At 40.2% G+C, this 16,389-nt stretch overlaps 1 protein-coding gene across 12 annotated transcripts in view; it reads right to left on the minus strand.

Moving 5' to 3' along the window:
• Nucleotides 1-16,389, minus strand: part of LOC149260897 (uncharacterized) — a 291,502-nt gene that overhangs the window by 54,628 nt on the left and 220,485 nt on the right. For 5 of the 12 annotated variants that reach the window (XM_089421314.1, XM_089421311.1, XM_089421309.1 and 2 more), the window contains 2 exons: nucleotides 4,347-4,518; nucleotides 4,003-4,128 (listed from right to left, as the gene is read on the minus strand). In XM_089421314.1, coding sequence (XP_089277440.1) covers nucleotides 4,003-4,128; nucleotides 4,347-4,518 — 298 coding nt within the window. Of the gene's footprint in view, nucleotides 1-4,002; nucleotides 4,129-4,346; nucleotides 4,519-16,389 lie in introns of those variants that run through there. The other 7 variants (XM_089421320.1, XM_089421317.1, XM_089421335.1 and 4 more) reach the window with 2 other exon arrangements.

Consider the following 16,389-nt stretch of genomic DNA (forward strand, 5'->3'; position numbering starts at 1 on the left):
AAGGCACTATAAACTTGTTCAGCAAACAAGAGTGGGAAGTTGGGTCTCTCCTTAGTTCGAACTCTTCAATAGCTAGGCTCAAGAACTTGATTTCTTGGCTTTGGCTGCTACTTGAGCTTGAGTTTTGGGCTCCAAAATTTCTTCTTCAACCTGAAAGATGTTAATTGAAGAACAAAAAATCAGAGATTCAACAGATAACACCTGGGCACCTCAATTTTTTCGTAAATCTTGTTCTCCATCGAAGCTCAATGGTGAAATATGTGTGATTTCACTCTCAAATCCAACTAGGGTGTTTAGTTTCAACACCAAAGTGAATTATGGCAGCTAGACTTCTAGAACCCTAATCGTATCCTCAAGCACACTATCTGAGAGCTCTTTCTCCAAGACTCAAAATGCACAAATGAAGAGAGTCTCCTCATTTTCCTTTTTCCATGGTTTTAAAAACCAGAACAAACTTGTCACCTATCTAATCATGATTCGAACCGGAAATGGATCAAACCAGATCGAACAGGATTGAATAAACCGTAAATGAAAAACATACATAAAATATTTATTTTTATTGGAAAAACTTATTTTTAAGATTACAAACCATGATTCGAAACCATTAGAGACAAATATGGAAATTATTCTCCATTAAAGCTTGGGTTTGCTTTTATAATTGTAAGGGAGAAAATTTGGAGGGAAATCTGCCCATGGTTTGGGCAAAACCACCTTAAAATACCATATGTGGACCCCACAAAGTCGCCTAGCCCCCGCAAACCAACCCAATCAGTTTGTGTCGGACTCAACCAGTTAGGTGCCAAACCAGCCGGCTTGGTAAAAAACCAGCAGGTATGGCACCTAACCAGTCCTAACCGATCATCCAATCAAGTTTTTTGGTCTAGTTTGATCCCAAGGCTAGCTGACCAACCACTTTGGCCGATTTCCCATTTGAACCGACCAATTTTTAAAACTATGTTATAAACTTAGGGTCACCTTTTTGCCTTCCTTTTACATCAACTTTTATAAAGTCACTTTATGATATTTCACTTTATAAAGTTAAAGTGACTTTTCACTTGCCTAAAAAATATTACCCTTTTTCTTTTTTAGACTTTATAATGTTTTCCTTGGGCAACTTAAGTCTCCTTTATTAAATATTTCTTTGCTTTAGCTTATGGGAACCACATTAGGCTAGCGGACTCCACCATAAGTTTCCTAACTGGTCGTGGACATTACATCGAACTTTTGAGAGAGAGGGAGAGAGAGTCTTGGCGAGTAAGCGCAGAACTTGGCGAGCCGAAGTGATTCAATGTTTGCATCAGCTGCCGCTACCAGAGATCTTCTTGCCACAGCTAGTTCAGATTTGGGTGAACTTACTCATTCTATTGATATCTCATGCAGCAGAAAGAAGATTCATAATAAGTAATTGTTTCAGCATAAAACATCAAATTTCAACAAGCAAGGCCTTGCACCAACGTGCTAGATTTTCTAGTAACCATCCACAAGAAGATTATTGTGCCCTTAAACCTTCTAACAGATGTTGAAAAACCCTGTAATATCATCTTTAATTCCAGTTTTTAACCGGTTCCAGTTTTTGGAGTCCGGAGGTTCAGTCACCAGTCTTGTTCTAATAATATTGAGAAGAAAGTGGTGGCAAGAGAAATGGCACTAGATGAAACATAGAGGGGATTTCATGATTCACATAGTGTCTTGCATGTTCATTTTGTTGCAAATAACGTGACAGCATAACAGAAGAGAAGTAGTGTGAAGAAGGTGGTATTGTATATAAGAGTGCTAGCAACAACAGCACAGTGAAGGAGAGGAGTGAACCTGAAGATGAACAAAGACAAGAAGTTGATGTGTTCATGCAGCGTAGCAGTTGTGAATGTAGATGATGGCAATGAAGAGCAAAGGAGATACGGAATTACAGAAGCCAAAAGACAGCAAAAGTAATCTTGAAAAGGAAAAGATGAACACTAATGGTACATAACAGAGAAGTGAGGGAGGGCCATTGGGGTTGATTTGCAGCAGACTACAGAGATGCAGAAGACTATAAAGTAGAAGTTAAAGTTGAAGGTATGCAAGTGGGGTTGTCTGCAGCAAATGATGGAAGAAATGAGAAGTGGAGGGAAGAAGATGAATGGAAAGTGGTTCAGAGTTTTGAGTTGCAAGAAAGAAAATAAATAACACAAAAACCAAGGCCACGGGCAATTGACAATCTATCAACAACAGTGCAAGTAGACAGCTCACAAAATTTTAATGAGAAGCAACTAATGCAGGGGCATCCGTAGATTCTCACCAATCCAGCATCAACCAAAAAATTTTAATTTTCAGTTGTCAGGTTTTTATTAGTATGATCAATAGAGGGCTCACTCATAAATCTAGGCCTTATTGATGACATCAACAAAGGACGCATGGCTGCATCCTAATCATTTTCAATGTTCAATACAATTAGGGATGTGTTAAAGTGCTAAGTTGCATGATACAGAGTAACAGGCAAATGTTTTCAAAATAATAATTAAAAAAAATAATGGAGAAGGGGAAATGTGAGATACACACACACAGAGAATGTGCTATAGTTTATAAATCGCACATTATATTGAAACTTGGAAAGAAAATAAATGAGCAAGAACATTTAAATGACAATCATAAATTTCAAGCAATTTTCCACCATCACTTATATCGGCATCCTTATCATTAGTATCACCATTTGCCCCTAGCTCAATCCTCTAGGGACATTAGGCAACAGCACCCAATTTTGACGAAACTACCTAATCCAAGTTTTAAAATAGGGTAGAAATGGTTTTGTCTTAAGTGAAGGGTACATTTTTGCCAAGGCCATAAAAAAGGGGTCCAACAATCAATATCACCAACATCAAGGTACATAGAGGGCTTGGTGCTCTTGATTAAATGTCAATTTCATACCCTCATACACGATAGAATCTAATGAAAATGTTGCAATCCCATCAATCCTCAAATCCTGAAATTTTAAAATGGGATATGAAATTCTACATTCTCCATATGAAATCCAATGAGAATGGAAGCACTCTCAAACATCTTGAAACAATTAATAATACTGTTAAAAATTTAAGTAAAATGATGGAAAAGGAAAGATAAAGGAAATGTCAACTTTCCTTTTACTTCGAGAATTTAACGTTACCATTAACTGCTAGCATTTTTGGTGCAAATTGAGAGTGAAACCTTCTTTTAAATCAAATTTCCGGTATTAGAGACTTCTAGAAGTTGCATTGATTCACAATTAACCTCTCAGTAGGCTCGTGCATCACTTGTGGAACAAGATTGTAAAGTCAATTGATGCATAACAGAGACAGTGTGGAAGGGGATTAAGCAGCAAACTGTCCATTTGGACATTCAAATGGAATTTGGGACCAATGAAAACGACAGGAATATAACTCTACAAGGCACGTTAGTTGCAAAGATGATATCAGACCTTCGACCAGGTCAGCAAAGTACAAACACCAAAGATGAAACTGATCAGATCATGTTTGTACAGAAGTTACAGCAGTTACCCTGGGTCCAGTACCACAATCTCTTGCTAGAAGTATCGATCATCTTGTGCCAACAGCATGTTCTAACTCTATAAAAATGAAAACGTGAACAACAGACAGGAGATTGTGGGCTCAAATGTGGTAGTTGTGTAAGAGGTTGTTGGCCAATATAGTAGAATGCGGGATTTGGCCCTGTTTTTCCAAAGGTCTTTAAAGCCACTGTTGATTTTATAAATTGAGAAGAATTGTTGAGTGAATTTCTGCTGTAAATTTCTGTGTATGTTGTTGTATCTGCCATGTGATCTCTAATTTATGGGCTTAAACACAACATCAATGAACAGACAAGACAGAAATACAAACTGCTACACCATTCAAAAAGGGACTGACTTGATTCTTATCAATGGGGCATTTCAGAATGTGTGCAAGGAAGCAACTTCTAGAATTATAGAGGACAGGGAAATGAACAGGAAATAAATATGCAAAAGATTACTGCACTGTTGAAAGAGGGAATTACCTGTTGAATTTCATCAATGGGGCATTTCAAAAGGTAATCAAATATCCAGTTTGGTTGTTTCACCAATGCATAAATAAAACTCTGACAAGCAACAGGACTGTGTTCAAACATCCTACACAAGAGAACCTGCAAACGCAACAACAGAAATGTTAATGAAACTCAAGCATACCAAGGGATAATCTGAAAATCCTAACAAATTAGAGCTATCAACGAGATATTTTGAAACACAACATACCAGCCTAGAATCAATGCAGGTTAACAATAAAAGATAAATTGCAAGAACAATGCAGAAAAGGAATTCCACAAAGTAAGCTTATCATATATCTTTCAAATGAAAGAATTACCTTCCAATGAGGCAAATCATCTCGGAGATTCTGATGTGTGTGCAGGTACACCCTGAATAAAAATTCAGTTACCAAAAATATATTCAACTTTGCAAACTCATCTTTAACGACATCAGTCAATATAACTCCTGCCCTTCTGCCACTTGGTCTCTCCACTTGCTGATTGATAAAACTGCCATGCATCCCAATGAAGGGGCTTAGTATAACCAAAAAAAGGAAAAAGGCACTTCACTAAAATATTTTACATTCAAAATGTAGCAATTTAAAACCATGAAAAAGGGACGGCAGAAGTTAATTAGAAAAATGGAACACATCAGAAGAATGTCAATGAACAAGCATATAGATTAACCAAAAAGATAGTGAACATAGAAAATAGCTACTGAGAGATGAAGCATTGGCAATAAAAAAAATTGCATTCAAAATGTAGCATTAACTAGATGTGATAATAACAATTTCTAACCATTAAAAAGAAAAGAACAATGTTATAATAAGAAAAGAACACATAAGGAGGTCAATGGCAGCCACCAAACATAGTCTCCTTTGTTCCCATGAAGTCTTGATGATTATCAAAAAGACTTCTTGGACATGCTGGCTATAGTAGTTACAATAATAACATTACAAGAAGCAAAACACCAATAAACATAAGCTAACCAGAATTTCTTTGATTTCTTTCTGTTGGCTAATAAACCATCTGTCATCAGTAACCTACACAGGTTGGTAGGGAAGTGTTTGGGACAATAACTTTAGTTTTATTTGCGCCAGTTATTCATAACCAAATAAATCTTACTGCATATAGAGATTGTAATGTACCTAGGTATATTACTAATATAAATAATATACAACTTATATTCATTGATTAAAACCCGAAGGTCATGACCATTCACTGCGACTGATATTTAAATCAAATGCTATATAAAGAGATCACATCATTCAACTGTATCATCATCTTATGAACTTTTCAATTACTTATTCAGTATATTTCCATACATCCTTTCACAAGTATATTTATCTCACAGTTCTGCAACATTTGGTGTCAAAGCCTCACTCTGTCAAATTTGTTTCTGCTGTGTAGGAGGAGAAAGCAGTTACTGTTATGCCAATTAAGGAGAAACCATGATGCCAGTTTAAAAAACAGGATGCCAATTCAGAAGTTGTTACTAAAAAACAAAGATAAGAGAGTTATGCCTTTTGGGAGAATTCAAATTCCTTAAGCTCTTATTCAGACTTCAGGGCCAGCCTTAGGGTCATACCAAACCACAGGGCCACGGTGTTCAAAGAAAAAAAGTACCAAGGAAGTGTTTCCTAGGCATTTATCATTTTGACCTAGGGAGGCACATTAATGAATATTTTTGTCTAAGTGATATTATGAGTTTATTAATATCAAGGAGCTAAAGTACTTTTTATGAGACTTGTATCATGTCATTTAAGTTATTAAAGTCACATGTGTTTTAAAACTCACTTTATGTGAAAAGTACTAAAAACACTTTACATTTTTAAACTGACTTTTATATTTCAGAAGTCACTTTATGAAAGAAAAAAATGACTGTCGTACTAAAACAATAAAAAGTACTACAAGGCTCATTAAATCAGGGGGGCAAAATGAGGGACGGGGTCAAGAGAGGGAATAATCTCCACCCTTGGTCTAATGAGCTCAGATTTAATCTCAGCCATTAGATCTAAGGATTAGGATTCTCCACACTAAAGGAAGACAAAAAGGGAAAGGGAAACTATTCTCTCATTCATTATTCTCATGAGAGCTATTGAGAAGGAGAGTAAGGAGAGGAAGGAGGAAGAGAGCTTTGAGAGAAATACTTTACAGCAGAGAACAAGACAAAAATACCACAGCAGCAGATTGAATCTCTCAAGGAGGCGGAGTTCAATCCAACAGGAGAGGTCAAAGTTTATGGAGGCAGACCTAGCCATTGTTTGCACACAGGTCGAGGGTCTTTTCTGAGTCAAATCAGAGAATATCTCAGACTGGGCCAGAGTAGATACTCCTCCAATCAGCCTTCACGAGTTCTGAGTTTTCTGGGTATGTTCAGCGAGATTTTGGAACGGTTTACTGAGTGTGGAGCAGCCTGTATTTAGGGAGGAAACATCAGATATTTGAGGGCTTACTTTCTGCTGTGTAAACCTGAGTTCCAAGAGCTGACAGTGGACTGTTTAGAGGTCATTTCCAGAGAAGAAGGAGCTATCAAGAGGCTGAAAATTTCACTGAGCTGACTGTGTGTTCAAAATATCAGTCCAGAACTCAGCGTAAAAAGGACATAAATATCAAAGTAAACACAAATGCAGCCTTCACAAATATACAGATCAGCAACTGAAATAAAACTGAGACAACACAAGGGACACCGTTGGTTTTGGACAATCGTTCCCACAGAAACCCAATGCAGGAAAACCGGTGCAGCAGATATGAGGGTTTTATTATTATGCAGACTTCTGAATACAACTAGGGTGCCAAAAATGGCTCACCCTTCTGAGATTATCCTCAGCAGAAATACCTTTCTCCGGATACAGATATTCGAGCTAATCACCAACCGGATGATTGGTCCCACTGCAACTTCGATTGTTCCTTAGATGGACAGCAAAAGTTGCTCCAAGCTTTATTCTGGAGCTGCGTCGCCCTCCTGCGGCTCTGCACCAGCTGATCAACTCTCAATCTAGCCCACAATATTATCTCAGCGCAGCCTGTTCAGCCCAACATCAGCTCTACAGCCCTCTGCACTTCCTACGTCAGCTGCTTGGCCCATTGCGTCCTCTGCGTTGGCCTCCTCAACCTCTACATCAACCCCTGTTGCCTCTGTGTCAGCCTTCCTAGGATTTGTGTTGTCTCTCTTGCACTTTCTCTACCTCTTTGATATGTATTCATGGCCTCCTGCCAAACTGCCCCTCGCTGCAACAGATCACTAACTCGATCTCTCAGCAAACCCTGGCCCAGAAAATCGAATTGACAGATCAACTTGGTGTGTCCACAACTGACCCTCAAGCCTCCTCTTATACTTTTCTTGATGATGATTCAACGGTCGAGATTAAGTCCCTAATAATCGGCTAAGATTAAATCTGGCTTGATCCTCATCAATGTTTTAAAACTCCGACTCCGACTTCGACTCGGCCGAGCGTCGACTCCAACTCCGACTCCGACTCGATATCGACTCGGCCAGTTCGATTTCAATGACTCGATCGTTGTAAAAAATACATTAAATATTTATTTTTATAAAAAAACATAATTTTAAAGATTTTCATTCATGTTTCCAAACACACAGCATTAGAATATAGATAGAAGACAACATATGATCAAAGTAGGCTTATGAATATATCCATTATATCAAAATGGCACCCGATGCATTGTCCAATACATACACGATGATGATATAGAGATCAAAACAAAACACATAACCAAGGAGGCTAGAAATGGCCTCTACAACAAAAGTCTGTGACCAGTACTACTAGCTACTGCTAGAGTTGCCAACATCATCTGGTTTAGTGTTGGAAGCGGGAGCGACATTTTCAGAAGTTCCCAGTTTGGGAGCGAATCCCGGAGGAGTTCGACAACCAATGTCACTAACATCAAGCTACATAGAGGGATTGGTTCTCTTGATTAAATACGAGTTCCATACCCTAATACATGACAAAATTCAATGGAAACATTACAATCCCCCAATCCTGAAATCCTGAAAAACTGATAAGTCTGCTGGATTTTGAATGAAATCTAAAATTCTACTTTCTCCATATGAAATCCAATGAGGCCGGAACCACTCTCAAACATCCCGAGTCATTTCATGGTAATGTTAAAAATTTAAGTAAAAGGATGAAAATGAAGATTAAGGAGAATGTCACTTTTACTTTAAGAATTTAACAGCATATCAATACTAGCGATCAGAGTCAGACAGGGAAACCCATGACTAGATAGGGAAACCCAGGGAGTCCCCAAAAATGAAATTTTAAAAAAAATGCCGCTAAAGTGACTTGACCGGCCGATCCGGTTCAAAGGCCGAGTTGACCCGGTTGGGCTATGACTCAAACTAACTCGACCAAATCGAAGTCGAAACGACCGGTTTTTAAAACAGTGATCCTCGTTATTTAGAACTTTCTCACCCATATTATATTAATACACATTAATGTTTTAATTTTACTAAGTTTATACTTAGGAACCCCATTAAAAATATTAATTATTTTAATATCTCTCCATCCAGGTGGAATTTTCCCAAACGATTTCTACCAAATATCAACGCTCCCTCTTAGCGAGGAATGTGCTCTAGCAATACTTCATCATAGAAACATCACACTGATCTTCCACTTCGGTACCTATGTTGATGCTTGGCCTACTGCCTCACATCCCTTGTACTGCTGCCCATGACACTGCCACTGCAACCGCCACTGCCACATTTGTACTGTAGCTCCCTCTCAAAATGTTGCGTCATGCTACCCATAGCACTCCTACTGCTAGTTGTTGCACTGCAACTCAGTTACCGAGAAATAGGTAACTGACTTCTCCCAAATACTGACATCCTCGTCAGTCTGGAAGCCTCGTGATGCTGAAGCTGCCTCTTCTACTATCTTGTGCTCCCTCTGTTGCCACTGCGTTGCTGCGTACGCCTTTGTGCCTCTCGCACTGCTGCAACCTCCACTGCGCTGCCTTAAATTTCTGCACTCAAGCACTGCCTTGTTGCTCCACCACATTTTGCTCCACCCGACACCTGTCATCATGCTACTGTCATTAAGGGCTCTCATAAGCTTGATGTGATCCAAGAGTTTGGGCATCTCAAGGATCCTGCCCCTAGTATGTAGTCCTCCTGACTACAACTCGATGTCTCCCCACCTCTTCTCTAGAGGCGCATGAGCACTTATGGCATAATCATCATCAATCTCGACTTATTTCTCCGCCTTAACTGGAGCTGCCTCTGAATTGGAAGCTTCTCCCTTGCCTTTCTTCCCGCGGCACCGAGATGCATAATGTCCCAACTCCCCACAGTTGAAGCATTTGACCTTGGAGATGTCCTTCTTCTTCCTCTCCCTTGTTGTCTCGCAGATGCTAGAGCCACATCCTCTTTCCCCTGTTTCTTGACTCAAACTCCCTACCACTACTCCCCGCCTTGGTCATTCTCTTATCTCTTCCTATCGAAGAGCTGCCCACATCTCCTCCCAACTGGGGAGAGTCGCTCTACCCAAGATGCTTTGGACAAATGTCTCCAAGTCCTCAGAGACTACATTCAAATCAATCCTGACCATAAACTCTAGATCTCGTGTAAACCCCACGGAAATAAGTTGGTCTCGAATTTCCTACAATCTGGGGACGAGGGGTCTATTTCCTCTCCCTTCTACATCTGATATAACCGCAGTTGATTCTCCAATACCATCTTCCACTACACGGAAGAGCCCTGGTACAAGGTGGTCAGGCTGTCCCACATCTCCTTTGTTGTGTTTTTCCCAACAATATGTGCTATGACATGATCTTTGACCCTTTCTAGGCTCATGCACTTCGCCCTCGCCTGAGACTCCTCATACTTCTCATTCTCAGCTAGGTCAACTGGGATAGCCACTACTTTCAAGGTATAGTCCTTGATGCATGTCTATCTAGGATTGCCAGGATCCTGGCCTTCCAGATGATAAAATTGGAAGCCATGTCCAATCTGTCATGACCCTCAATCCATTCACTGCCATCTCTGCTCCTAGACTCCCTTTGAGTCTCGACTTCCCTCCTGGAAATCCTCCTACCAACTTTCGAACCGGTCCTCTACAATCCTCCTTTGCGACTGCAACTCGGATCTGGATTCCTTGCCTAGAAATTCGTCGAGGTAGTGATTCCCTCTACCCAATGTTTTAAAACTCTGACTCCGCCGAGGATCGACTTCGACTCCGACTCCGACTCGGTATCGACTCGGCCGGCTCGATTTCAATAACTCAGTCATTGTAAAAAATACATTAAATTTTTTTTTTAAACAAAATTTTAAAGATTTTCATTCATGTTTCCAAAGACACAACATTATAATATAGATGGAAGACAACATATGCTCAAAGTAGGCTCATGAATATATCCATTATATCAAAATGGCACCCAGTGCACTGTCCAATGGCAATACATAGTCAATTGTCATACATGATCAAAGATTCAAAACAAAAAACGCATAACCGAGGAGGCTAGAAATGGCCTCTACAACAAAAGTAAACGGTGACCAGACTCCAGTACTACTAGCTAGTAGCTACTACCAAAGGAGCCAAGATCATGTCGATCAATCTCTGGATCATCATCAGAGTCAGACAAGGGGCCCCATGGCTCCTCATCATCATCATCATCTCCAACTGCAACTATAGAATTGGTACCACTAGCAGGATGTGCAGCAGATGCAAGCTGAGATAGAGAAGATATGTGGTTGTGCTTCTGTCGTGGCTGAGCAGAGGAAGCGCCTGCAACTGGAGTCCTTGCTGGCTGTGAGAGTGAGGCTGGTAGTACAGGTGGATCAGGATCTGCATTCAACTAAACATCATGTTCAACTGATGCCTCTTTATCTAAATCTAAATCAAGATCCTCATCAGGATCAAACTCTGCTAGATGACTCTCCACTACCCAATCTGATGTTGGATCAATGTCTTCCAACACAATAGGATCTGAATCAGGTCTTTTGTTCAGCAATTGGTTTCGTCTGAGCCGGAGGTTGTATTGGACATAGACTAGATCATTTAACCGTTTTTTATACAAACGGTTTCTCTTCTTTGTGTGAATCCTCTCAAAGACAGACCAATTGCGCTCAAACCTAGTAGCACTGCAAGTTTGACTCAAAATACGAATTGCAAACTTCTACAATTCAGGACAATGGCCACCAAAAGCCTCCCACCATTGTGCTGCAAAAAACATAGGAGTGTAATGAGTCAGCTCAACAAAATTACAAATTATATCCAACTTTCAAATTATAAACAATTTAACAAAAAAATTTAAAAAAAGAAGTAAAACTATTGAGAATTTGAAAATTGAAATTTCTATTTACCTGGCTCATCTACTTCTCCTTCAATCTTTGCTAGGGTCTTCCCAAAGGTACCCGAGGCATTGCTGAAGGTCGTGAACTGTCGGTGTATCTCCAGCTGATCAAACTCCAATGGGATCATGCGATCAATGCAGTCAATCAGTCCATCTCTGACCTCCCCCCTCAAAGCTCATGACTCCTTAGCTTTATAAGGATACTGTGGGTTCAAAAAATACCCAACTGCATGTATAGGGCGATGGAGTTGATTGTTCCATCTTTCATCAATGATTGCCCAAATGGGCCCATACTTAGCCACTCTATCCTTGTATGCCCTCTTTATTTGCTCCTTTGCTTGATCCATAGTCTCATAAATGAAGCCCATAGCCAACCTTTCCCCATCCACCAACCGCAACACCTTAACCAGTGGCTCAGCAAGCTTCACAATCTTTGTTGCCTTTCTCCAAAAAGTTTCTTCATTAACTTTCTTTTTCAATTCTTGGCCTTCTAGTTTATTAGACCAATTGCTTTGATTCCATTCATCACTGGAAAACATCTTTTGCAAGTTTCTATCTTAGGAAAGCATAGATTGCAATGTCAAAAAATGAGTAGCAAATCTAGTGATGGCAAGCTTAATAATATCCTTGTCTCTAGTGTGTTTCCTCATGAGGGTCAAAATCAATGAATGATTGTAGATAAATTTTCTTATGCTTTTGGCATGATCTACAGTGTTTTTGACCCAATCTATTTTTACAATATCCTCAAGCATGAGGCCTATGCAATGTGCAACACATGGGATCCAAAAGATGGTCTTGTGTTTTTCCTCTAACAGTTTACCAGCAAGAACATAGAGGCATTATCTGTGATGACTTGAACAACATTAGCCACCCCCACCTCCTCAACAACTTGATCCAATAGCTAAAACAACAATTGCCCATATTTTACCTTATCAGATGCATCAACCGATTTTAAAAACATGGTTCCCCGTGGGCAGAAGACAAGAAAGTTTATGATGGTAGAGAGTCTTTGATCAGTCCATCCATCTGACATGATGGCACATCCTATTCTTGCCCATGAGTCCTTGAAATCTTTCAAATACTCATTAAAGAAGTCAATTTCTTTCTACAAACGATAACCCCTTAGCGCATGCATAGTAGGGCCTTTGAAGCCTTTTCCAACAACATGTATGGCATCAAACATAGGCTCATAATATGGTGAATGGGAAGCATTAAAGGGGATATTAGCATCATACCACCATCTAGCTATGTACTCACAAGCAATCTCCCTCAATTCTTTCTTCCAATGGTCATCTAATGTGGGTTGCATTTGACTTTTACTAGCTTGAGGACCATGTGCATCTGATGGAGGGGAGGGAGTGAAATATCTTTTGATAGTCATATCACCTTTTTTCATTCTACCCTTTCCCTTATCTTGAACAAAACCAAAAGAGGGAGGAACATATCGAAAAGGGTTGGATGCATCAGTATGAGGGATAGAGGAAGAACCCTCAAAATCATAATGGGGGTTGGTAGCCATCATTTTTTGTATCTCCCTCTTCCTCCCAATTTCAACCTCTAACTCTCTTTGCCTAGCCTTATCTTCTTTAAACTTCTCAAAGCTGGCTAACAATTGCTTCCTAATCTCCCCAATTTCTGGTGAGGTACACGGAGTAATTTGGCCTCTAATCCCCACCAAGTGTTGTTTCAGCCTATTAATGCCCCCAGGACCTTCCTTAATTTTCCCTTGGTAAAATTTGCAATGCATTTGACTATCAACCATTTCAACATATGCCCAACCAAGATCTCTTGCTCTAGGTGCCATTTTCTGACTAGGAAATGAAAGCAAACAATCTGCAAATGAAAAAAAAAAAACATTGATTTAATGTTCATTTCTTTCACAAAAAACACACTCTAAGCTTTCTAGATATGCACCTAAAATTTAATAAGCAAAAAAAGATTTGTAGAAGTGGAAAAAAATACCTCCAGGCACAAACTGCCCCCTCAAGCTTGTTCCAAGAATTACCTCCTCAATGCTGCTCCAAATGGCTGCCCAAGAAGCTCCTCACTCCAGTTACAATGCTTGCCCAAGACTCCTCACTGCTGCTCCAAAAACAAACTCAAGAACTGCTCACTAACTCTCACTGAAGTTCTCACTCAAACGCATGAGATGGTTGTGAGAGAATGAAAGCATTTGAGTGGGTTAAATAGGGTTTGGGAGAGGGAATGGACCCCAAATAGCACTTAACCAATTTAGAAAACACCTTGGAGTCCCCAACAATCAGCTAAATGTTATAAAGTTAAAAAAAAATTAGAAAAATCATTTTTTTGGGTGACTAGCCAGATTTAATTACTCGGCCGAGTAGATGCGCAAACGATCGGGTTGACCGAGTCATGCAATAACTCGACCGAATCAGTCATGACTCGTGTTAGCGCTTGAATTTGGCTTCAGGCTGAAAAAGACAAAATCCAAGGCAACATCAAACCACTTAGCCTCGTAGCTAGCCCTACGGGGACAGGAGAGGGCTCTCTCCGGGTCTATCTCGGCAAAAGGTCTTCAAAGGGCTGAGATGACCAATAAAGAACACTGATTTTAGGCTAGTAAACTGATAGGGAAAGTTTGATTTTAAATTTTTAGGGTTTTGTTGGAAAACTGAGCACGGCAATTTTGGGTGCGGGGATGAGACACAGTTTTTGCAGAGGTCTTTTTGGGGCAAGGTAGGAGATTGTCTTGATGCCTTTGAAATAAGTGAATGGATAGATATGACCGATGAGGAGCTAAGGAGAGCAAGAAACCATCGAGAGTTCTCCTTAAACAGATGAAAACATAGATATTAAGCAAACTTAAAGGCAGAGCATAGAAACCATGAATTCTACCTTAACACTTCATTTACTTAATTTGCAGAAGAGAAAAGTAGGAAAATGATACACATAACAAACTTACAAGTACATGAGAGAAACACACCATCAACACAAATCACCACAGGAATCCCAAATAGTGCTGCAAAACCCTGGTCTTTCCTTTGCCAAAATTGCAGAGATACAAAGAGTAATACAGTCTAAGCTTATCCCTCAAGAGTCCAACCATGAAAATGACTAAGAAAGTACATAATATAGGCAAGCTAACACATTTCCTTGCCTCTAGGGGTTGAGTTCATCATCCTAGAAGCTGTTTCAACCAATTCTAAACTGAGCACTACAATCTAGGCAATCAAAACAACTCGCCTCTATAAGTTAGGAAACCAATTCATTCATTAATTTTTTGCTATTTTATGAATGAATCTTCTAGCATAGGTAAAAAAGTGTCTTGTCAACATAAAATTACATCAATTACATCAAGGAGGATGAAAAATCCCACCAAAAAGTCAAAACTGGTCAAATGATGCATTTTCCTGAGTTGAAGGTGAAAAATTGAGAAAATGTCCTGATGTGTAGCGCGCCATTTCTCAACGCGTAGCGTGCCTTTGAGCCCACTTTTGGGGCACTTCCCGGCATCCAAATGAGGCACAAGTGGGCTTGTTGGAAAGGTCTAGATGCCTACTCTCTAGCCCAAGTGGAATTTCTCAATTTGGTGGCCATTTGCCACTCCAAAAATGCAATCTCCCAAGACTGCTTCCTGTGTGTCCAAAAAGTGGCAGAAGGTCATTTTTTGCTTGTTTTTTGACCTTTTGACGGCCCAAACCTCAATGAAATGTCTTGGCAGTGGCTGAGCAAGTGTAATTTGTCATGACAAATCCAAAAATGCTCAGTTTTCGTGAAATGGACCTCCCCAACTTCAGGGTAGCGCACGGCGCGCTACGCGTTGAGGGCAAAAACCTGTTTTTAGCAAAAAAAAATTCAAAATTGACCAAAATTGCTCCAAATTTCTTGAATTTTGAGCTGGAGGTGTATCATTGAGCCCCATGCTCCTTCAAGGTGGCTTCAGCCAATATCTGAAGTGGATCGGGCCTTTTCCTCCGTTTTAGTGCCTTGGCCAAGCGTGCTTTAAGTACCTTCATTTTCGCTTTGCACACATGCATGCGGGCCCAATAATGATTCTTCATGTGGCGGAGCATATCTTTGTCCCTGTTTGCCTTGGCTAGCAACTTCTCTAAATGAGTATTCACCCGAATGAGCATAGACCCTTGCTCAATAGGTGTCAAATCACAGGGTCTCTTGTGAGCCAAGTTCCGGTCTTCTCGGATCCTCCGCAACTCATCAAGAGTATGTTCATCCTCTAACTGCTTGTTGCGCTGCTCTAAGTATGTGATTGTCCAATTTGCCATTTCCAACTTTTGCTGCAACAAGTCATTTTCAGCCTTTTGTTGCTGAATGATCTCCTTTAGCTCTAAGCTAGGAGAGTTGATATCAAGGTCAACAATGTCTATGTCTGGATCACCTGATGGCCCCTCATCAATCATGGGTTGCTTGCCTCTCTCTTGTACCTGTGCTGCTGTCGAAAGCGAGGCCCTTTCCACCTGATGTGGAGATAACACTCGTTGTGTTGATGAAGAAGACGAGACCCCTTCCACCTGGTGTGGAGATAATACTCTCCGTGCAGATGCAAATAAGGCCCTGTGGCCTCTCTGATATGTAACATATGAAGGAGCGCTGACATGCTCGGGCTCAGGAATGTCAAACTGATGTGAAGGCCCTCCCTCATCATGGACAATCTCGTGAGGTGGCTGTGGCACCATGAAGAAGTCGAGAGAAATGAAATCCTCCCAAGCAATACCCTGCTGTGCCAACTGATGCATCACTATGATCTCGATCAGTGCATAATGATATATACTTTTGTGTTGTTGTGCGGAGTTCTTCCTTTGCACTACAGGCACCATCTTCTTTATATTTCGGCACATGAAAAATGGAATGTTCATCATTCGTACCCGGGTGAAATGCATCAACAAACGGATATGGTACGAATATAAACGTGAAAATCTGCCCTCACAAGTGAAATAGCGCATAATGAGCCTCATCAAAGGTGCATACTCATCCCTTAGGAATCTGAAAGGAAAAACAGCAGTTAGGTGTCTCATGCACCCGGGTTTGATATATGGTTGATAATGAAATCTGTCTAGCTGCTGGCGCTTGTTCCACTCTTCCCCAACATTT

Source organism: Pinus tabuliformis, chromosome 6 (assembly GCF_031772625.1).
Source record: "Pinus tabuliformis cultivar Carrire ecotype Pingquan chromosome 6, CPIR1, whole genome shotgun sequence".
NCBI classification, from domain to species: domain Eukaryota; kingdom Viridiplantae; phylum Streptophyta; class Pinopsida; order Pinales; family Pinaceae; genus Pinus; species Pinus tabuliformis.